This window comes from Melanerpes formicivorus, unplaced genomic scaffold (assembly GCF_026170545.1).
Source record: "Melanerpes formicivorus ecotype bairdi unplaced genomic scaffold, bMelFor1.0.p_v2 SCAF_50, whole genome shotgun sequence".
NCBI lineage: Eukaryota > Metazoa > Chordata > Aves > Piciformes > Picidae > Melanerpes > Melanerpes formicivorus.
This window is the reverse complement of record NW_027142402.1, coordinates 1031753-1053981: the sequence shown is the minus strand read 5'-3', so window position 1 is coordinate 1053981 and position 22229 is coordinate 1031753. Positions and strand designations below refer to the sequence as shown.

The window sequence follows — 22229 nt, the reverse complement described above, 5'->3', positions numbered from 1 at the left end:
CACTCCTGGCACAACCCAGCCTGTCCAGTTTGCTTTGTGGTAGGGGACAGCCCTCCCTTCTTCCTGCCCTTCTCTTCCCCTTCAGGGAGAGGGGGCTTGGTGCTGTCCCTCTTGCTGTCAGCTGTTCCCACACCTACCTGCACGACTTTCCCAGTCCCTAGTTCTGCTTCAGAGCTTCATCCCACCTGCACTGACTCTTCTGCATAAGAGAAGCAGCTGCCAGAGTTTGTTCAGAGCACTGGGGGATGTTTTCCACTCTCAGCACAGTGAGCCCCAGGTGGCACAGGGTTTTTCCATGTTCCTCTCTTCAGGTCAAAATTAGGCCAAGGCAAGAACTGTTTTCCACTGCACAGGCTAAAATGGTCTCATTCTACCCAAAAGTAGTAAAACTGAGGGAAGCCATCTGCACTGCAACCAAACAGATCTTGAGTCTACAACGAGAAAGAGGCAACAATCATGTTTAGACTGGAGCTGGCTAAAATGTGTCAACCTCCTTATCTCCCCATAGCCTTCATGCCCCTAGACACAGCCTGCTCCTCTTTTTATCTAGCTGGTCAAAACTACCTCTGGGCAAGTCACAGCAAGCACCAACTCAAGTTCCCTTCTGTGGCACAGTCCTGGCAGGAGAGCAGAGCTGGAGTATTTCATCCACCTGAAAGCAGACAGCGACCAGGTGTGACACAGAAGAGGAGAGGTCCTGACCACAGCAAGGTGCAGCACAAGTGGCACCCACAAAGCTTGCAGGGCAATCAGTGCATGCAGCAAAGCAACCACCCAATCCTTGCTGCAGAATCAGCCCCAGCTACAAGAGGATGGCTTGGGGTTCTCTGCATGCATTTAAACACAGGGACAGCTTCGTGGTAACGCTCATGAGGGCTTAAAAGTTCGTTTGGATACTCTGAATGCAAACTGCTTAAAGGAGCTGTCCTGCTCCAGCCCTGCTGCAGGCGGGCAGCGGGCGCTGCCTTACCGAGCAGCCCCGCAGCCGTGCGGCTCCTCCGGGGGTTCCATTGCCATGCGGCACTGCCCCGGCAGCCGTCTCTGCGCGCCGAGTCTGCAGAGCAGAGCCCCGCTCCCCGCTCCCGGCTCCCCGCCTAGCAGCTCCCTGCAGAGCTGGGGTGATCTACACTAACGCCCGCAGGCAGGAGGGTGAACGCCGCCTGCCCCGCAGCGCTCCAGCCCCGCGCCCCGGGCTGACAGAGTGATGTGTGCCTCAGCCTCCCGGTGGGGCCTCGCCGGCGACGTGGGGCTGCGCGCCAAGCCCGGGCCGTTCTCCTTCCCGGCGGCCGGCAGAGGCGCGGCCCCGCCGCGGCTGCCATGGAGGCGGCCAGCAGCCGCCCTGTAGCTGCCCACAATCAAGATGGCAGCGGCGCGGCACTGCGTGCGCCCGGCCACTTCCCGTCGGGGGAGCGAAGGAGGAAGCACCCGCTCGCCCTTACCAAAGATGGCGGCGAGAGGCGGTCGCGTGCGCCTGGCAAGGGTCAGCTCTGTGACGAGTTCTACTTCCGGGTGAGCGCCAGTGGGCGCCATATTGTCTTGTTCGTGAAGACGAGGAGCGAAAGAGGGCAGAAAGCGGCCGCGGGGCGCTAGTAGCGGCGACGCCTGCGGCGGGAGGCGGGGGAGAGTGTAAGTAGCGGGGCAAGCTGCGCTCGCCAGCGCTCCCGGGGGGCCGGCGGGTGTCGAGCTGACCCGATCTTCCCCTTCGCTCCTCCCCCAGCCGCGCCGAGAGGCGTTGGAGGGCGCCGGGCTGCCGAGGGCGGCAGCTCCTCGCCTGGCCCCAGGAGCCGGCCGCGCCGCGCTGCCGCCCGCGGGAGCCGCCGGCCTGCACCAGAAGGGACGGCCCGAGCTCGCGGCCCTCCCCCGCCGGGCGGGCGGGCCGGTGCGCATGCGCGGCGGGGGCGCGGGGGGCCATGGGGCGGCCGGCGCCGGGGAGCCCTCGGGACCCCGTCCCGCCCAGCGCGCGTGCGCCGCCGCCCCTCCGCGCGGTCCCCGTGGCCGGCGGGGCCGGGTCCCGTTACCTGGCGGCGCGCATGTGCCGGGGCCGCCGCCTCTCCCGGGGGCGCAGCCGCCGTGGAAGCCGCGGGAGGAGCGCACGTAAGCAGCCCCGCGCGGGGAGGCCGCGGAGCCCTGCCCGGCGCTGGTTCGGGGCGCGGGGCCGAGCCCGGCCTCCTTTAGGCGGTTACCGAGGGAGGGGGCAGCGCCGGCCCCGGGGCTGGGCGGCTGGCGGCGCCAGCAGCCTGCCTCCCGCGGAGGAGAACGGCTGCGTGGAACATTCGTGCTGCTTGATGGGCTTCGGGGCCGTCCCCGCGGGCTCCTTCCTGCGTCCCACCGCAGGGCTCCCGAGAAGCGGGACGGGCGAGCTGCTCACATGCAGCAGCCCTGCTGCGGCCCCCGAGCCCGCTGCGGCCCCCGGGCAGCGCCGGCGCAGCCCTGCAGCGCACACCACACTCACACTCACACACACAGCCCTGCAGCACACACACACACACTCACACACCACAGTCACACACACAGCCCTGCAGCACACACCACACTCACACACGCACACTCACACACACAGCCCTGCAGCACACACCACACTCACACACGCACACTCACACACACAGCCCTGCAGCACACACACACACACTCACACACCACAGTCACACACACAACCCTGCAGCACACACCACACTCACACACCACAGTCACACACACACACTCACACCCCCCCCGTCTCCTCAGCGCCCCGCGGCGCCCCGGGTCGGTGCCCAGCTGAGCCGCCTGCCAGGCGCTGCGCCTGGGGCCGCAGCAAGGGTGAGGGTTGCAGGACCTCTCCCGCGGGGCCAGGCTGAGAGGTGGGAGTGTTCAGCCCGGAGGACGCTGCAGAGAGACCTCCTGGTGGCCTTCCCGAGCAGGCAGGGCTGATGAGGAGGGTGGGGACGGGCTCTCCGGCGGGGCCTGTGGTGACAGGGCCTGTGGTGACAGGGCCAGGGCGATGGTTTGAAGCTGGACACAGAAGTGTTGTGGGTGCTGCTGGGGTGGGCTGCCCAGGGAAGCTGTGGGTGGCCCGTCAGTGGAGGTGCTGAAGGCCAGGCTGGGTGGGGCCTTGAGCAGCCTGGTCCAGTGCAGGGTGCCCAGCCTGTGGCAGGGATGCTCCTGGATGGCCCCTTCCAGCTCAGGCCTGTGGGTGGTTGCAGGGTGTGCTGCCTCAGGCTCCTGAAGCACAGGGCAGTGCTCGCTGCACCTCTGGCAGCCAGACCTGCAGGTGCTTGTCCTAACCAGTGCCTAGGGAAGGAGCAGGGGGTGCTCCAGGGGCTTTGCCAGGAGGCACAGGGTCAGCCACCTCTAAAGGTGAGGAATGGCAGGCTGCAGAGCATGAGGGCTGTCAGCCAGCAGGCAGTGGCCAAGGCAGGCTGCCAGGGCAGAGTCCTGCCCAGCTGAGCAGCTGTGTCCTGGGGAGCAGGCCTTGCTCTGGAGCTCTGCAGCCACTGCCAGGTGGTGCCTCCTGCAGGGGGGGCAGATGCTGTGGGGCCCCCAGGGAACTGACCCAGGAGAAGTCACCAGCAGCCCTGACAAGCCAGAGACAACCCAGAGAGCCAGCTGCTGGTGTTTGGTCTGCCTGGGGCACTGTGGCACTGCCTGGCTCCTTGCCTTCTCACATGGGACATCCAAACCCTGCTCTGAAAGTGGCTCCTCCACTCTGGGGCTCACAAGGCTGAAGACTGCAAATTCAGCAGAGTTTCACTTGCCACCTCCCCTGTGGGGGCAGAAAGGAGTCCTGCCTGTGTTTGGCTGTCAGTTAGGTGCAGGGGGGGACAGGGGTGTCCATCTCCCTTCTTTCCAGCTCTGAGGTACAGGATGCCTGCCCTGGGCAGGTCTGGTGGGTGTGCTCCCTTTGCTCAGCAGCTGAGCCCCCTGCCTGAAGGGAGAGCTGTCTTTGCCTTTGGTGGCTCCTGCTCATGCCCAGTGAGGAGGGGACTGATGGGTGAGGCCAGGTGCTGGCCTGGGGACATGCTCCATGAATGCTCCAGGCCTGGGGAGAAGTGGCTGCAGACTGCCCAGCAGAACAGGACCTGGGCATGCTGGTTGGCAGCAGCTGGAGGTGAGCCAGTGTGTGCCCAGGTGGCCAGGGAGGCCTGGAGCAGCAGTGGTGTGGGCAGCAGGAGCAGGGCAGGGATTGTGCCCCTGTGCTCAGCACTGCTGAGGCCACACCTTGAGTGCTGGGCTCACTTCTGGGCTCCTCGCTCCAGGAAGGACCCTGAGGGGCTGGGGCAGGGCCAGAGTGTGAGAGGAAAGCATTCTGTGTTGCAGTGGCATGGGCACAGGAGTGCCCAGCTGGTGTGGGGCACACAGAAGATACTCCTGGGGCTCCTGCACTTGGTGTCCTTCACTGACTTTGGACTCTCTCATTCCTGGGGAGAAACCTGAACTACCCTGGAGCATTTACCCCCCAGTCCTTCCAGCCCCACCACTGCCCAGGCGCAGCAGTAGCTCAGTGGGGGGAAGGGGGAGGGAGGAGCAGCTCTCAGGCAGTGCTGTTCAGCCTGAGCTGCTGGGGGCACCGGGCTCAGTTCTGTCTCTGCCAGCTGCTGTGTCCAGGGTGTGGAGGTGTGGTTGGATTTGTTCTGTCTGCAGCTGAAGGCTGCCACAAACCTCGTGGTGGAGCTGTGCCACAACCCTTCAGTGCAGCACCAGCTCCCTTGGGGGACAGGCAGAGCTCTTCCTTGGAGCAAGCTGCCTGCCCAGGAGAGCAGGCTCTTGATTTCAAGGAGCATCTCCACTTCCCCTCGGGCCTGTCTGCAGAGCCCGAGCCTTTGGAGGCCAGGGAGGCTGCCAGAGGGCCTGTGGTGCTCCTGAGGCCCTTCTGGAGGAGTGGTGTGGGTCACTGCCTGCAGCCCAGGAGTGCCACAGTGAGCAGCAGCTGATGTGCCTCTGCTGCCTGTGCTGTCCTGAGCTCCTGCCCAAAGGTGAGCAGCTGAGGCCCCTGATGCTGTGGTGCTGCTGTGCAGCCCCAGCAGAGCTGAGCCCTCCCAGCAGAGCTGAGCCCTCCCAGCAGCTTCTCATGTGACTGCTCTGAGCTGGGGGCTGCAGGCTGCCCCCCCGGGGCATGCTGCTCCTGGGGGGAACAGAGTCCTGAATTAGCTTCTGTTTCTGCACTGTAAACAGATCCCTCAATGGGTGCAGCTCCCTGTGCTGTGATCTGGCATCAGGGAGCAGCTCTGGAAGCACCACTGAATGTTCTTTTGTTTGTGCTGCTGGGGAGAGGAGGCAGAAAGGCAGGGTGCAGCTGGAGGAGCTGAGGAACAGAATCTCAGCCCCCAGCACCTCTCTGCATTGCCCTCTGCAAGAGAGTGGCACATGCTGAGCCTTTGCTTCCCAAACCTGCTCTGCACACTGCTGACCTGAACCACAGAGGGGCTGCAGAGGGACTGCTCCCAAAGGCCTGCAGTGGCAGGGTGAGAGGCAATGGGTTGAGCTGAGAGCAGAGCAGGCTGAGATGGGATGTGAGGAGCAAGCTCTGCCCCAGGAGGCTGCTGGAGCACTGCAGCAGGCTGCCCAGGGGGGTGGCTGAGGCCCCATGCCTGGAGTGAGGCTGGACAAGGCTGTGAGCAGGCTGCTCCAGGGGAGGATGTCCCTGCTGAGTGCAGGGGGTGGACTGGCTGAGCTTTGAGGTCCCTCCCAGCCCAGACTGTGCTGTGATGGCTGCTGGCCACCCAAGTGGCTGCCTGGAGCTGGTTCCCTCTGAGGCAGACAGGCTGTGCTCATCTATCTGTGTCTGACCTGGCTGTGAGCCACAACTGGAGCTTCTGTGCTGCTCCTCTGGCCCCAGGGCATGACTTGGAGTCCTGAGTGTGCCTCCATGGGTGGTGTTTGTGCAGCATGGGCTGTTGGGTGGTGTGAGCACAGAGAGAAGGCCTGGGGAAGAGCTGGCAGCAGGCTGGGCAGGACTCAGTGCAGCCTTGCCCGCTCTGGTGCCTCATCAAAGCCTTGGAAGAGCTGGGCCTGCAGCTCCTGGGGCAGGCTGTGGAGCTGCCGTGGCATCACATCCCCTCTTGCTGCCAGGGGTACCCCCTGGGCAGTCTACAAGGCAGCCAGCCCCACTGGCACTGGGTGTGAGGCTCCATGGCTCAGAGGTGCAGGTGTGCAGTGGTGGGCTTGGGGGCTGCTTTCTCAGCTCTGAAGTGCTGCTGAGCCTCTCCAGTGCAGCAGATGCAGCTGGACACCCTCTGGTAGCTGTGCAGCTCTCCAGTGCAAGCCCTAACAGCGTGTGTCTCTCCCTGAACCACCCTGCATGACACTTGGCTCCCCAACACACCTCTGCCCCAGGAGCCAGGCCAGGATCTCACTGGAGCAGTGCCTTGTGTTGAGGTTTGCCTTCAACTGCATTTCCTGGGGTCCTGCCTTACAAACTGGTCACAGCTCTCCCTGAGCATCCTTCTGTGCTTCATGTCCCTGCAAACCTAGAGAGGCTTCTGAAGCCTGGCAGTGATCTCTGAGGTGTGCCTGGAGGATGAGGCTCTCCCACCAGCTTAGCAGTATTAAGCCAGCACTGCTTCAGCTTGCTTTGCAAGGCTTGACTTTAGCTGCACTTGTGTAAGTTTCAGTTGTGTGCTGTTTCTTGGGCATCTATTTAAACATACAACTGTTATTTTTAGTTGAAATATAGACTATATAAAGACTTAAAAGATGTGGGATCAAGGTGGACAACCTTGGCAGCAATGGCCTTTGAACCAACAGCAGTGGATGCAGTCATTTCAGCACCAGCAGGACCCAAGTAAGTACTCAGAAAGCTTTGTGGTTTCCTCTCTCTTTGCTATCTCTTGATCTGTTGTCATTTGAAGTCCTGACTCTTTGTCCCAGAGCATGACTGATGGTTGCCTTCCTGCAGCTGCTCTCAAGGTGCTGCCTTTGTGGTGCTCTTCTCAGCACCTAGCAAACCCAGGGAAGACTGGCTTTGGAGACAGCTAATGCTTGCTGTGCAGGGCAGAGGCAAGCAGCCTGAGCTGCCCTGGCTCACCAGTGGCACAGGCCAGCAGCCAGAGGCTCTCTGTCCCTGGCTGTCCTTCAGCCAAGCTGAACTGCTGAGCTGAGACAATCTGCTTTTGCTCAGTGCCCATGTTCAGCTGGGTGGGCAGAAAACCCCTGGGAGATGAGTGTGGTCCTTGGCTTGGGTTGCAGCAGTGATGCTCCCAGGGCTGGAGCAGCTCTGCTGGGGGAGCTGGGGCTGTGCAGCCTGCAGAGGAGAGGGCTCCTGGGGCACCTCAGAGCTGCTGCCAGTTCCTGCAGGGAGGCTGCAGAGAGGCTTTTCCTGAGGGTGTCCAGAGACAGGGCAAGGGGGAATGGGTTGAAGCTGAGCAGGGTTAGAGTGGAGCTGAGGAAGAAGTTCTTCAGCATGAGGGTGGTGAGGCTCTGGCCCAGGCTGCCCAGGGAGGCTGTGGCTGCCTCCTGCCTGGAGGTGTTTGAGGCCAGGCTGATGAGGCCCAGAGCAGCCTGGTTGAGAGGCACCCTGCCTGTGGCAGAGGTTGGAGCAGATGGTTTCAGAGGTCCCTTCCAACCTGAGCCATTCTAGGAGTCTGTGATCTCTGGGTTTTCCTTCCCCCACTGAAAACCACCCCAGCATTTTAAACAACATAGCAGGTGTTGAGAGGAAGGTGACATGAGCTGAAAGTGTGAGGAGAAGCCCAGGAGTGGCTGGGGAGGGTGGAGGCACGTGTGTGGTGCTCAGGCACTGGTAGGCAGCCTGGCTGTACACTGCTTTCTGTCTCCTCAATCCTGTCCCTTCTCCAGAGAGGCTTCCTGGCTTGCTAGTGGGCAGAAGACACACTGGTGTCTTCCCCTCAGGGTGCAGCTTCTGCACTTAACTGGTAGGGATGGGAGTAAAGATAAAGAGTGGCAGAGAACTGTGCCACAGGAGAGCATCCAGGCAGCAGGGCTGCTGCAGGGGGCACTGCAGAATGCACTTCTCTGGCCAGCTTCTCACACCTCAGCCTTCAGCAACTAAGAGTGTGAGGGTAGAGGCCTTGAGAAATACCTTTCTGCTAGCCAGAGGAGTGCCCTTGTGGAAGCAGCAGCTTGCTACACCCAGCCAGCGCTCAGGGGCAGCTAACCCAGCCTGGCAGGCTGCACACAGGCAGAGAAGCTCCACTTCAGCAGGTCCCCAGCCTGGCATGGCTTGCAGTGTGTTCCCCTGCACACTGAGCCAGCTGCCAAGGTGCTGGTGGTGCTTGCTGCAGGCAAAGGCCCCCTCCTGAGGGGCAGTGGGACATGAGGGGGAGCAGCAGCTGCAGTGGCAGAGCTGGGGGTGCTCACACCTGGCCTCTCCTCTGTTTCTTGCAGGCCAGATTGACTGGGCTGCCTTGGCTCAGGCATGGATTGCTCAGCGAGAGGCCTCAGGGCAGCAGAGTGTAGTGGACCAGGCAGGACTGATGCCAAATGGACAGGATATGTCAGGAGTAGAGTCTGGGCCCAACAACCACAATAACTTTCAGGGGGATCCCAACTTCAACAGGATGTGGCAGCCAGGTTTGTTCCCTCCCTTCACTGCTCCCTGGTCTCCCTCGTGTGATGAAGTGTCACCTCTCTCAGGGGCTGCTGGAGGGGAATGTGCCTGTCCCCAGGTCTGCAGGGGCAGGGCCCCCATCCAGCTGCCCCAGCTGCTGAGCTGCCCCAGCTGCTGAGCTGCCCCAGCTGCTGAGCTGCCCCAGCTGCTGAGCTGCCCCAGCTGCTGAGCTGCCCCAGCTGCTGCTGGCCCCTCAGTGCTGCTCAGCCTGGGTGGCAGCACAGCCACAGAGCTCCCTGTTCTGCAGAGCACACCTGTGCAAGCCTGCCTCTGGCCCTGGGTGTTGTGGGCAAAGTGGGAGCTGGACACTGGAGCAGGCTGCCCAGGGAGGGGGTGGATGCCCCCTCCCTGCAGGGGCCAGGCTGGGTGAGGCCTTGAGCAGCCTGGGCTGGTGGGAGGTGTCCCTCGAAGGTCCCTTCTGAGCCAGACCCTGCCAGGGTTCCCCATAGCTTTGTCTGGGCTGCCTTGAGGGGCTTGGGGATAGAGAGAAGAGCAGTGAGGGGCTGGTGGGCTGCAGGAGTGGTACTAACTTGGTGCTGAATTGTCTTCTGAATCCTGACCAGAGTGGGGAGTGCCTCACCAACCCCCGCCCCCACCTCCAGAGCAGCAGTGGATGGCTCCGGCCCCGGGGCAGATGGAAGTCGTGCCTCCCTCGGAAGACAGCAACAGTCAGGACAGCGGGGAGTTTGCTCCTGACAACAGGCATATATTTAACCAGAACAATCACAACTTTGGGGGACCTCCAGATAACTTTGCAATGGGGCCAGTGAACCAGTTTGACTACCAGGTGAAACATATTTGTTGCTCTCCCCTTGTAGACGTGCAGAGTGCCCTCCGTGGAGGTGTTCCTCTGCAGCCAGCTCATTCTCCAGTCCTGCAAACATCTCCAGAGTCTGGTGGCTGCTAAAGTGCACTGGCAGCAGCTGCTCTGCAGAAGAGACTTGTAGAGGTCCCAGCTGTGAGGCCAGAGGGGTGGGGGCTTGGCCATGCTGGCAGTGAGAGGCAGCTGTTGGCTGCGGCGCTGAGCCAGCTGCCCCGTGCCGGTAGATGAAGTACCCTCCTGGGGCTTGGGAAGGAAACCCACCCAGTGCAGAAGCCCCTTGAAAGCAGTGGGCACTGCACCCCAGGGAGCAGCCCTGTGCTTGCAGGGGATAGACTGGGTGATCCATGGATCCTTTCCATCTCTACCTGCTGTGACTCAATAAACAGTGGCATTGCCGAGCAGCCCACAGCCCAGCTCTGCTTCATTCTGGTGTGGAGGTGACACAGCTGATAAGCCTGGGGCTGCACTGGTCAGAGCACTGATCAGAGCAGGGGCATTGCACAGATCTTTAAACACAAGGAAGTTTGGGATCTTTCCCCTGCTCTCAGTGTTCTTCTTTCAAAGCTCTTGATGTAATGGCAAACTACCTGCTGACTCCCCTCCCCCTCTTCAGAAACAGCCCAGGGCAGAGACAGGAGGAGAGGCAGTCAAGAGCAAGGGGCAGTGCCTTTGAGCTGGAAGAGGGCAGATTTGGATGGGAGAGGAGTAGGAAACTCTTGGCAGTGAGGGTGGTGAGACACTGCAACAGGCTGCCCAGGGGGGTTGTGTCTGTCCCCTGCCTGGAGGTGTTCAGGGCCAGGCTGGATGAGGCCCTGAGCAGCCTGGGCTGGTGGGAGGTGTCCCTGCCCATGGCAGGGGGCTGGAGCTGGATGAGCTTTGAGGTCCCTTCCAACCCAACCCATTCTGTGAATAAACCTGTGAGATGTCTCCACCCTCTGCCCTGCTGCTCTTGCTCAGCACTGTTGGTAGGCAGTGAGCCAATGCTTTCAGCCACACCAGTGTCTTGTAAGTCCCCTGTTTGCTCTGCTTGGGACCAGCTCTTGGCATTGATTTCTCTGAAGTGCTGCAGAAGGTTTGTTGGGCCCTGGATGACAGAGGGCTGCTTGGCCTGGGCTGGAAGAGCTCTTCCTCCCCTAGTCAGTAGGATACAACACCAAATACCTGATGCTGGTTCTTCCCCAGCACTCTCTTCCTGAGCCAATTCCATTAGGCACTTGTGGGCAGCAAACACTAACCCCAGAGCCCTCTCCTGTGTGCCTCAGGACCTGTGACTATTGGGTTGCCTACAGCCTGCTCAGAACCCAGGCTCTGTGCTGAACCTGCAGACACTTCAGTGAGCCCTCCTCATGACCACCCACAAATGATTGCTGGGAGGTGCACAGGGCAAAATTCTGTTGTAAGGCAACCTTCAGCTCTTCCATTGTGCCCTCAAGCTGTAGTTGCAAGGAAAGACTGCTGAGCTAGGTGGAGTTGTAGACCTTCATCTCCTGTCCCCTTCATTGCCCTGCATGCTCTGGTGATAAGCTCACAAGGAACTGCTGGAGCTGGATGGTGGTTGAAGGGCCTGCTGGTTAGCACAGCGTGGAAGGAGGCTGGTCAAAGCCTTTCAGCTTTCTTGGTATCCCTGCTTACATCCAAGTGCACTTAGGAGACATGGAAGGGAACCTTGTTTTCTGGGGGCCCCAGAGAGCAGGCTGGGAGAGGAGAGCAGGCTGGGAGAGGAGAGCTGCCTGGGAGAGGAGAGCAGGCTGGGAGAGGAGAGCTGCCTGGGAGAGGAGAGCAGGCTGGGAGCACTGCCTGGGAGAGGAGAGCAGGCTGGGAGCACTGCCTGGGAGAGGAGAGCAGGCTGGGAGCACTGCCTGGGAGAGGAGAGCAGGCTGGGAGAGGAGAGCTGCCTGGGAGAGGAGAGCAGGCTGGGAGAGCAGAGCTGCCTGGGAGAGCAGAGCTGCCTGGGAGCACTGCCTGGGAGCGCCGGGTCCTGCTTGCATGGAGCCCGCAGGCCAGCTCGTGCACGCGCTCTGTACTCTTCCCTCTGAAGGAAAACAAACTGCATTACTCTTTCAGCATGGGGCTGCTTTTGGTCCACCTCAAGGTGGATTTCATCCACCTTATTGGCAGCCAGGACCACCAGGGCCTCCAGGGCCACCAGCACCTCCTGCTCCTCCTCAGAACCGAAGGGAGAGGCCCTCGTTCCGAGACCGACAGCGCTCCCCCATCGCGATGCCTGTGAAGCAGGAGCCGCCACAGATTGGTACATGGCAGCCCCCCCTCCGTGGGCACACAGCAGCTGGCTTGTGACAGCAGCTGGATACTAGACAGGAGAAAGAAAGGCTTTACAGTGAGGGTGGGGAGGCACTGGAGGAAGTTGTGGGTGCCCCCTCCCTGGAGGCGTTCCAGCCGAGGCTGGACGAGGCCCTGAGCAGCCTGGGCTGGTGGGAGGTGTCCCTGCCCATGGCAGGGGGTTGGAACTGGATGATGCTGAAGGTCCCTTCCAACCCAGCCCATGCTGTGGATCTCTGAAAACAGCTGCAAAGCTCTAGTTTAAAGTGAAATGGAAGGGAAAGGAGAAGCTTCTGCAAAGGGTGTTTAGGCCACAGGCAGGTGTGTGGCTTGGTTGGCCTGGGGGGGAGGCTTTCATTCTTTCTTGGGTGTTTTTTTCCTTCCTTTCTTCTTGGGGGGGGTGTGGGAAGGGGGAAGGTTGCTGCTAGGTTTGCTGCTCATCTTACCAGAGTGCAAACCTTGCTGCTGTAGATGCTGTGAAGCGCAGGACTCTGCCTGCCTGGATCCGTGAGGGGCTGGAGAAGATGGAGAGGGAGAAGCAGAAGAAGCTGGAGAAGGAGAGGATGGAGCAGCAGCGTTCCCAGCTGTCCAGGAAAGAGAAGAAGGAAAGTGAGGAGGCTGAGGAGGGGGATGGCCCACGGCTGCCTCAGAAAAGCAAGTTTGTAAGTGGAAGGATTTGCTCCCTCCCCAGCTGTGTGTCTCCTGGAGGGTAGCAGCTGCTTGCTCCCTTCAAAAGGAGACTGCATTCCTCTTCCTGGTGCTTCAAGTCAAATGGAGCTGCTGCTTTGGTGGTGTTTCCCTGCTGTTTTGAAGTGGCTCATGTCTGAGAGGTAAAAGTGTCTGATCTGATCTGCAGCAGCCCAGAGGAGATGAGGAAATTGGACTCTTTCCTGTGTTCTGGGAAGGGCTCTTTGAAGGTTTGAGTTCTGCATCAGTAGCTGGACAAATCCAGATAGCTGCATTTGCTGAGCTGAGCCCATTGAGGAGGCCTTGTGTTGCCTCTTCTGGCTGCAGTTCTGAGCAGCTGCCTGGCACTGCTCTGACAGCTGTGCTTGTCTCCTGGGGGGGAGAGGGACCTGCATGTTTGTGAGGAGGGGAGGAAGGGAAGGCAGCTTGGTGGTAACTGCAGTGCAGACTTTAGTGTGAAGCAAATCAAGGTGACTGTCAGGAGATGCACACCTAAGTGTCCCCTGAGGTATTTGGTGCTGTTCTTGCAGGACAGTGATGAGGAGGATGAAGATGCTGAGAACACAGAAGCTGTAAGCGTTGGGAAAATCAGCAGGAGTCCATCCCCAGCTCCCCAAGAGGAGCAGAGTGAACCAGAGATGACAGAGGAAGAGAAGGAGTATCAAATGGTATTACTAATGCAGCTCTCACTAAGCATTTCTGTCTGCTCCTGTGGTGGGAGCACAGCAGGCTGAAGCCCGTTGTCTCTGCCCGCTCCTGGCGGCAGGAGTGCAGCGGTAGAGCAGCGTTCGAGGTGCAGGTCCCTGCCTCCTGCAGCCCAAGGTCTGGGTTATGTAACTCCTGTGGAGCAGAGCAGTGCAAGAATGCAGTGGCTGAGGCTCTGCAGTGATCATTGCCAGTCTGTACTTGGAGATCCCTTGTCAGAGCCCTGGAATCCTTGAGTGGCTCCATGCATCCCCCTGGGATCTGCCACAGTAGCTTCCTGTCAGGGGGCAGTGAGAAATGGCTTGAAATAATGAGAGGCACCCCAGAGGTGCAGCTCCAGGGCTGCCATTGGAGGGCAGCATTCACTCGGGAGGGCTTGGCTCTTCTCTGTATTCAGGAGGTGGTCTCTGTTTCAGATGATGCTGACCAAAATGCTGCTGACAGAGATTCTCCTGGATGTCACCAACGAGGAGATTTACTACGTGGCCAAAGACGTGCACCGCAAAGCCACCAAAGGTATGCCTGGGGGGGGCTCTCTCTCCTCTGGAGATTCCTAGACTTGCATGTCTCTAGAGCATTGAACCTCCATAGTTCCCCCCCAAGAGCAGTCCCAGTGTAATGCATCCAGCTGGGTAGGGACCAGAGCCAGCAGCCATGCCCCGCTGTCCTGGGCGGTGGATTGTGCCTTACCTCTCCGGCTCCATTGCTCTGATACAATCCATGGTAGTTCCAGTGGTACCTGGGTGTCAGTGCCTCCTGAGCTGTAGCCCTCTCAGTGCTGCCACCTTGACCAAGTTCTGAGCTGTCCAGAAGTGAAAAGAGATGCACTTTGAGTCCTCAGAAACTGATTTGCTCTCACTGGGATCTTGCAGAACAGACTCTTACTGTAACTGCTGCGAGTTGCTGTGCAGATGCTGTAACTGGGGATGTGATTGCTGATGCTGTGTTTGTTGTTCTTCTCTTCTCTCTGTTCACTGTTGATTTGCAGTTAAGTTGTAACCCTTCATGGTGAGGATCTCTAGAAGTGGTTTGCAATGGCTGATGCGTTGTTAACGTTTCTTCTCTCCCTCCAAAGAGCAGCACTAGTAGTAGATTTAACAATACCATAGACTCATGACTATGAAATCGTGGCTATTTGTGTTAACATGTTGTTCCTGTTGTTGATGTGATACAAAGCTCCTGCAAAGCAGCTGGCACAGTCCAGTGCACTGGCTTCCCTCACTGGACTCGGTAAGTGTGCTCCTTATTCTGGAGAGGGCTTTCAGGGGGAGTTTCACTCTTGCCTTGCCTTTCTAGGGATTGCTTTGTGATGCTAGATTTGAATTGCCACTAACTTGATCCTTGCCAGCACCTTTCTTTGCCCCACAGGTGACCCTTACTGCTGTAAGTGGGATGGGTTTTGGAGTACAGGACTAGGCAGTGTGAGTTAGTGTGTGGGAATCTTGCCCTCCTTTTGAATATACTGACACAAACTGAGATCAATTTGCCTTTCCAAGTGTGATTGCTTCAGAGGGGGAATGGGTTGAAGCTTGAGGAGGGCAGATTGAGACTGGAGATTAGGAAGAAATCCTTGCCAGTGAGGGTGGAGAGACACTGGAACAGGTTGCTCAGGGAGGTTGTGGATTCCTCCTCCCTGGAGGTGTTCAAGGCCAGGCTGGATGAGGCCTTGAGCAACCTGGGCTGGTGGGAGGTGTCCCTGCCCAGGGGCTTGGAACTGGAGGATCTTTTAAGATCCCTTCCCACCCATCCCATGAATGTATGAATGAAGACTGGTTTGTATTATTCCTGTGTTGATCCATCCAAACAAGAAGGGCAAGTTGATGGAAGAGCTATGTGAGAGTCTGTGCCTAAAGCTGTGATCACCTTTGGAACGATTGTCTGATGTAAAAGCTCCCTTGCCAGAGGTGACCAGACACAGCACAGGGAAAAGAGATTGAGATTCCAGCAAAAGATCTTTGCCCACATGCTTCTCACCAGCTGAAAGACCCCACAGCAGTGTTGGTGCTCAGTTGTGTGTTTGACAGTTGAGTGCTACCTTCACAAGTGTTCACCTGGTGTAAAACTAACTCAGCAAAGACCCCAAGAGCCTCAGTCTGAAAGCAGCTCGAGCACACCTCCATGTCAGGTGTTCACACTGACTTGTGTCTCTTCCCAGTGCAGCAGGTGGTAATGTCTGTAGGGGAGGAGAGTCCCTTTCTGTTCCTCTCCCTCCCTGCCAAAGCCCAGGGCTTTCTAAAGCAAGACACCAAACCCACTGAGGCCTTCAGAACTGCTGTAGCCTTGGCCTGTGGCTGAAATCATTCCAGAGGTGTCTCCTGGGAATGGTCCTGGGCACTCTGTTGGGTTGGTGCTGCAGAGGCAGGCCCTGTGTGAGCTCTGCAGGGAGCTGCTTTGCCCTTGATACAATGGGAAGAGTTCCCTGAGCACAGGGGTTGCTTGCTGCAAACAGAGGAGGGGCAGGAGCAGGCAGAGAGCACCAGTGCAGCTGTGGGGCCTGGCTCGCTCCAGCACTGGCCCCCTCTGAAGAGCAGTCACTTGGTTCTGCTGAGAGGGAGTGAAGGAAGGGCAGTGTTGCTCTGCTCTTTGCTTGAAGAGAGCTTGGCCTTGCCTGGTGCCAGACTGGACTTTATGCACGCAGGTGGCCTGGGTGGTTATGGATCAGGAGACAGCGAAGATGAGAGGAGTGAGAGAGGCTCGGAGTCGTCCGAGACCGACGAGGAGGAACTGCGGCACAGGATCAGGCAAAAGCAGGAGGCCTTCTGGAGAAAGGAGAGAGAGCAGCAGCTGCTGCTGGAGAAACAGCTGGAAGGTAAGCACCCAGTGCAAGCACCCAGTGCTAAGCACCCAGTGCAAGCACCCAGTGGTAAGCACCCAGTGCTAAGCACCCAGTGCAAGCACCCAGTGGTAAGCACCCAGTGCTAAGCACCCAGTGGTAAGCACCCAGTGCTAAGCACCCAGTGCAAGCACCCAGTGGTAAGCACCCAGTGCAAGCACCCAGTGCTAAGCACCCAGTGCTAAGCACCCAGTGCTAAGCACCCAGTGGAAGCACCCAGTGGAAGCACCCAGTGCTAAGCACCCAGTGCAAGCACCCAGTGGTAAGCACCCAGTGCAAGCACCCAGTGGTAAGCACCCAGTGCTAAGCACCCAGTGCAAGCACCCAGTGGTAAGCACCCAGTGCTAAGCACCCAGTGCAAGCACCCAGTGGTAAGCACCCAGTGCTAAGCACCCAGTGCAAGCACCCAGTGGTAAGCACCCAGTGCTAAGCACCCAGTGGTAAGCACCCAGTGCTAAGCACCCAGTGCAAGCACCCAGTGGTAAGCACCCAGTGCAAGCACCCAGTGCTAAGCACCCAGTGCTAAGCACCCAGTGCTAAGCACCCAGTGGAAGCACCCAGTGGAAGCACCCAGTGCTAAGCACCCAGTGCAAGCACCCAGTGGTAAGCACCCAGTGCAAGCACCCAGTGCTAAGCACCCAGTGCTAAGCACCCAGTGCTAAGCACCCAGTGGAAGCACCCAGTGGAAGCACCCAGTGCTAAGCACCCAGTGCAAGCACCCAGTGCTAAGCACCCAGTGCAAGCACCCAGTGCTAAGCACCCAGTGCAAAGCACCCAGTGCTAAGCACCCAGTGCAAAGCACCCAGTGGTAAGCACCCAGTGGCAAGCACCCAGTGCAAGCACCCAGTGGTAAGCACCCAGTGCAAGCACCCAGTGGTAAGCACCCAGGGGCTCCTTACTGTCTGCTCTGGCTGGGGGGGGAGTTGAGGGGAGGAAAGGTGCATCTTAGCCCAGAAGTTCTCACTCTGCTGCTCTGTATGGAATTCCCTGCTTGGTGTGTGTGCACTGGTGGAGAAAGCAGCCTCTGAAGCACAAGGGTTCTGGCTGTGCTGCTCTCTGCAGTGTGCTGCTCAGAATGTGTAAGCTGGGGAGAGAAGCCACATTTGAAGCCAAATTTAGAAATCCTGTCTTTTAACTCCAAAGTCTGAGCAAAAAAGCTGATTCAGCAAAATGCACAGAGGGAGGCTGCAGCTCCTTTGCAGCTTCTAGTCAAGGTTTGTGTCAGACTCACAGAGTGGTAGGGTTGGGAGGGACCTCTAGAGATCATCCAGTCCAAATCCCCTGCTAGAGCAGGATGACACCAAGTAAATCACCCAGGAACATGTCCAGGTGGGTTTGGAATGCCTCCAGAGGAGACTCCACAACCTGTCTGGGCAGCCTGCTCCAGGGCTCTGCCACCCTCCCAGCTGCAGCAGTGTATGTAGGTGAGTCTGAGAGTTTGGTGCTCCAGGATGTTGGTTTGAAAACCTTGTCTTAAGCATGGAATAACATCAGGGACTTCTGAAAGGGGCTGGGTTCTGCACTCCTTCTGCGCCAGGAGAAAAACTTCTCTAGAAAGCCTTTGCAGTGAGGCTGGGGAGGCACTGGAGCAGGCTGCCCAGGGAGGCTGTGGCTGCCTCCGGCCTGGAGGTGTTCAGGGCCAGGCTGGATGAGGCCTTGAGCAGCCTGGGCTGGTGGGAGGGGTCCCTGCCCATGGCAGGGGGCTGGGACTGGTTGAGCTTTGAGGTCCTTTCCATGAATGATAACAAGAGGGTGCTGGTGGGTGCTTTGCATGGTGGCAGCCAGTGCAGTACAGCGCTGAGGGCAGAGCTGGGACGTGTGGGGCTGGCCAGGAGCAGCAGCCTGGGCATCAGTGGTGTCTGGCTGCAGGTGAATTGCATTTCCCTTCTTTTCTTTCAGAAGAAAAGTTGCAAAGTGAAAAGGTTTCAAAGGAGGTGAATGAATTCATCAGCAAAGAACAGAACAATAACTCAGCATGCCAGGAGGCAAAAGAGCTGGAAGCAGACGTGCTTCACGAAAAGAAAAGATCTCCCAATGCAGTGGCTCCTGAGGCAGACGTGAGAAAGGAGGGCAAGGAGCGGGCGGGGAGGAGCGGGTCAGGCAGCTCTAGCAGCGGCAGCAGCAGCAGCAATAGCAGGAGCAGCAGCAGCAGCTCCTCTGTCTCCAGCTCGTCCTACAGCTCGAGCTCGGGCAGCACTCGCAGCTCCTCGCCTTCCTCCTCTCCCAAGAGGAAGAAGCGGCACAGCCGCAGCAGGACTCCCTCGCACAAAGTTAGGCGCAGCAGGAGCAGGAGCTACAGCCACAGGAACAGGAGGGAAAGGAGCAGGAGCAGGGAGAAGGCCAGGGACAGGAGGAGATCCAGCAGGAACCGCAGCGCTGAGCGCGGGGAGAGGCGCAGGAACCGCAGCCCCTCCAGGGACAGGAGCTGGGAGAGGCGGCGCAGCAGCAGCCGCTCTCGGGACCGGCGAGCCAACCGCGCCAGCCGCAGCCGCTCCCGGGACCGGCGCAAGGCCGAGGAGCAGCGCAGGAGCCCCCCTGGCGGCAGGCACAAGCACAAGGGCGAGGGCAAGGAGCAGGAGAGGAAGAAGGAGCAGGGCGGGGGGGCGGAGAAAGAGAGGAAGAAGAACAGGGAGAGGGAGAGGGATCAGGAAAAGAGGAAAGATAAGGCCAAGAAGGAGGAGAAGGAGAGCAAGGCCGGCAGCCAGGAGGACAGTAAGCTGAAGAGAAAACGAGAGAGCGAAAGGACTTTCACCCGCGGGGAGTCCATCTGCGTCAAGATCATCAGGCAGGACTCCCGGCACGAGAGCAAGAAGGTGTGCACCAAAGAGAGCAAGAGAGGGTCAGGCTCGGAGTCTAGTGGCAGGAGTAGCTGTGAGTCTGCAGGCAGCAGCAGGGAGAAGAAGGGCAAGAAAGCCAAGCACCTCCGGTCCTGCTCCCTGGAGAAATCCCAAAGGTCTGGTAAGAAGGCAAGCCGCAAACACAAGTCTAAGTCACGATCAAGGTAGTATCCTTTTTATCTGCTTTGTCTGCCTTTGCCTTTAGTTTTTGCTACTCATCCTCATGTGTACACCTTAGGGCTTGTTGTTTGTAACAGACTCTGGGACTTAGTCACTTTTGCTTTATGGTTTTGTCGGTTTGTGTCTCGGGGAGGAAAAAAAGTAACGTTGGGAGAAGCCAAACCAAAGCAGATCTTTGTAACAGCCTAGTAATGAGTAAAGCCTGCGGGGTGTGTGGGTTTGGGGGGGCTCCTGTGTCTGCCCAATTAACTTGCCCCCTCCCTCTGTGTTTTTTGTTTTCCTGTCCCCCTCTCTCTTGCAGATCCACAACTCCTCCTCGTCGCAAACGCTGAGGAGCGCTCTGGCAGCACTGCTCTGACCTTTAACAATTCCATGAGTTATAAGAGGCTTGTCTCATTATAGAGGCACTTTGTGGCTGTGTAGGTGAAAGCAGAATCCTTCTGGGTTTTTTATCTGTAAATAGCTGTAGTTTTTGGTCCTTTGGTTTTCCTCCTTCCACCCCCTTTTATTCTTTTTTCCCCTTTTATTTTTCCTTTTTTCCCCTTTATTTTTTCCTTTTTTCCCTGTTTTATTTTCCCTTTTTTCCCCTTTTATTTTCCCTTTTTTCCCCTTTTATTTTTCCTTTTTTCCCCTTTTATTTTTCCTTTTTTCCCCTTTTATTTTTCCTTTTTTTCCCCTTTTATTTTTCCTTTTTTCCCCCTTTTATTTTTTCTTTTTTCCCCCTTTTTATTTTTCCTTCTTTCCCCTTTTTTCCTTTCCTTTTATTTTTCTTTTTTCTTTTTCCTTTTTTCTTTTTTATTTTTTTTTCCTTCTTTTTCCCTTTTTCTTTCCTTCCCCCCAAATGCTGCTCAGAATTAAAGACACAACCTTAGGATTTCTTTGTATTCCCAGGACTTTATTTTGGTTTCTTTTTTTTCCCCCCTTACCACCATCCCCCAGCCCTGCCCCAGGCCATTCTCTTCCAGCTGTAATGTTCTTAACCCTACTCTTGAATGTACTGTGATGTCAATAAAGCTCTTTAGTTCAGGGGTTTTTTTATTGGTTAAATGTCTTGCACCTGGAGTTTGTCTTGAATTGTAGAAGTGTTTTGGTTGGCTTTTGGTTGGTTCTTAAGGGAGAAGGCAGCTTTCTGCTATAACAAACTTTCCAGCTACTTGAAACAAAACAAAGATTTTAAGGTAAACTATTTGTCAACAAAAACCCATTGTAATTTGTGGACATGATGGGGTTGAGCTGTTGGGGGTGTGGAAGGAGAAGGGGAAGAGATCTTACTTGTGCTTTGGATCTGTGTAACAGATTTCTAACGACCTTTTGATCTGGACTAGCAAGAACTGTGCTGTGTGTAAATCTGGGTCACTGCCCAGCCAGACTGCATCCCCTGAGGAATCTGAGAGTGGTGTGGCAGTGGGAGGCTCTGGAACTCTCTCCCTCAGCCTCTTTCCTGGCTCTTCAGGGATGCTACAGGAGCAAGAGTCAGAGCTGGAGCTGTGTGTCTGGAGTGGGTTCAAGAGTGGCACTGGGGGCACAGCAGGAGCCTGGCAGTAGGTTAGCTCAGTGTTAGTGTGTGGTGACCACTGGAGTTGTGCTCCTTGCAGCATGGACTACACAGCAGCGTAGCTGAGGCTCTGGCTTTATCACCACCATAAAGGGACAGAGGTCCCCAGTTGCCTCTTCAGGAAATGAAAACCTGGCTCTCTGCAGCTCCCTGAGAGGTTGGAGCCAGGTGGGGGTTGGTCTCTTCTTCTTAGGAACAAGTGACAGAATGAAAGGGAGTGGCTTCAGGTTGCCCCAGGGGAGGTTTAGGTTACACACTGGAAGCAATTTCTTCCCTGCAGGGGTTCTCTGGGCTGCCCAGGGAGGTGGCTGAATGCCCACCCCTGGCATTCAGAGAGTTTCAGAGAGGCTGAGGGACCTGGTTTAGCCCCAGACCTGCAGAGTTAGAGGATGGCTGGCCTGGGTGCTCTGAAGGGGCTTTTCCCACTGAAACCATTCTCTGATTGCTGTTAGTAACAAGAGTGTGAAGTAAGTGTAAGTCAACACCCCAGCCCATAATCCACATCTAGGCCAGTGGCTTGCAGGAGCTGAACTCAGATCCTGGAGATCTGTGCCTAGAAGGTCTGGTGAGGTAGCAGTTGTGAAGGGGATGAAAGGCTTAACACCACAGTAAGAGCTCTTTGGCTCTATCTTCATCAGAGCCAAAATGAGCCTAGCACAGAGACCTTGCAGTCTGTCTCCATGAGCAGAGGAATCCACTGAGCTACACTCAGCACCCAGCTAGGCAGCAGCACTTCTGCCACTGCCATCCTTCCCATCAGTGAGCTGCAGGAGTCAAACTGCTCCACTGCCAAGGATCCCATTTCCACTCCAGGGTTACTGAACGAGCTCATGGCTGGTGAATACCTGCAGGTTTATTTAACAGAGCAAGAGGTGATCAGTCATCAATAACATCCACCCCAAGGAGGTCCTTCCACCTGGAGTGAGCAGCTGCATCCTAGCACAACAAGAGAGCACTTGCAGCACTGCTTTGGCTTGGCCTGGGGACAAGGATGGATTGGTCTCAGCTGGCTCTCTGCACATGGAAGTCGGTAGCAGCATGGTTCAGGTGCCTCAGGAGGTGTCCTGAGGCTGGGAGAAGCTACAATGAAGCTGAAGAGAAGCTGAGGAATACAGGTGCCAGGATGCACTGGAGTGGATGTTCAGCTTTTTGTTCTCTAATAACTGACAAAGACTGTGTATGGAAACCTTCATACTCCCTGCCAAGCCCTGGAGTTCTCTCACTTCCTGTAAATATGAGAGCTATTTTTGACACAAATGCACTTCTGTGGGCAGTGACTTGTATGCCAATAAAGGAGCATACTACCTCTGGACTGCACTCTTTCAGGCCTGAATCTTACTCCACAGCACACCAGCAGCTCCCACTGCTTCAGTTCTGTGTCAGCCTCCCCGGCAGCAGGTCTCTGGGTCTTGGTCTGTCTTTGGTTCAGTCTTTAATTCTGCACAGCTGGAGTGGGCTCAGAGCAGGGGCAAACAGCTGTGCAGTGGGAGTGCTGCATGGGGGAAGGTCTCCCCTGGGTTGTTGCTCCCTGGCATTGTCAGATAAGCCCTGCAAAGTCATTGCAGTGCCCTGCAGGAGAGCATGGCAGCCTTTGGGGGTGCCTGGCACTGACTGGGAGGCCCTTCCCTGGAAACATTAATAAGTAAGGGAGGGTGTGGAACCAGGTGAAAAACGGTTTGGGGATGAACACAGCAAACCCAATGTGTGATGTACCCCCAGGGCTACCCCTCCCGGGGTCAGGGAGAGGCCAGAAATGAGTGAAAGGAAGGTAGAGCAAGCACTGCTGG

The 22229-nt window shown here is 57.4% G+C and overlaps 1 protein-coding gene across 4 annotated transcripts; it reads left to right on the top strand.

Moving 5' to 3' along the window:
• Positions 1 to 1538: 1538 nt before the first annotated feature.
• PNISR (PNN interacting serine and arginine rich protein) lies at positions 1539 to 21759 on the top strand. 4 transcript variants are annotated; one of them, XM_068160425.1, is made up of 12 exons: positions 1539 to 1626; positions 6639 to 6757; positions 8320 to 8505; positions 9106 to 9329; positions 11430 to 11616; positions 12117 to 12307; positions 12863 to 13000; positions 13454 to 13553; positions 14214 to 14267; positions 15676 to 15846; positions 17770 to 18828; positions 19189 to 21759. In XM_068160425.1, the coding sequence occupies exons 2-12, from the start codon at positions 6670 to 6672 to the stop codon at positions 19287 to 19289; spliced, it is 2499 nt and encodes an 832-aa protein (XP_068016526.1). In that variant the 5' UTR covers positions 1539 to 1626; positions 6639 to 6669; the 3' UTR covers positions 19290 to 21759. The 4 variants fall into 4 exon arrangements, 3 of the variants coding, with proteins under 3 accessions (XP_068016526.1, XP_068016527.1, XP_068016528.1); XM_068160426.1 differs by having other exon boundaries at positions 17770 to 18871; XM_068160427.1 differs by lacking the exon at positions 14214 to 14267.
• The last annotated feature ends 470 nt before the right edge of the window (positions 21760 to 22229 follow it).

Bases quoted from the DNA above. Each gene is read 5' to 3' on its own strand.
- PNISR (XM_068160425.1), top strand. From the start codon at position 6,670: ATGTGGGATCAAGGTGGACAACCTTGGCAGCAATGGCCTTTGAACCAA. The intron at 11,617-12,116 runs GTACATGGCAGC...TTGCTGCTGTAG, and splicing joins GCAGGAGCCGCCACAGATTG to ATGCTGTGAAGCGCAGGACT. The intron at 13,001-13,453 runs GTATTACTAATG...TCTCTGTTTCAG, and splicing joins AAGAGAAGGAGTATCAAATG to ATGATGCTGACCAAAATGCT.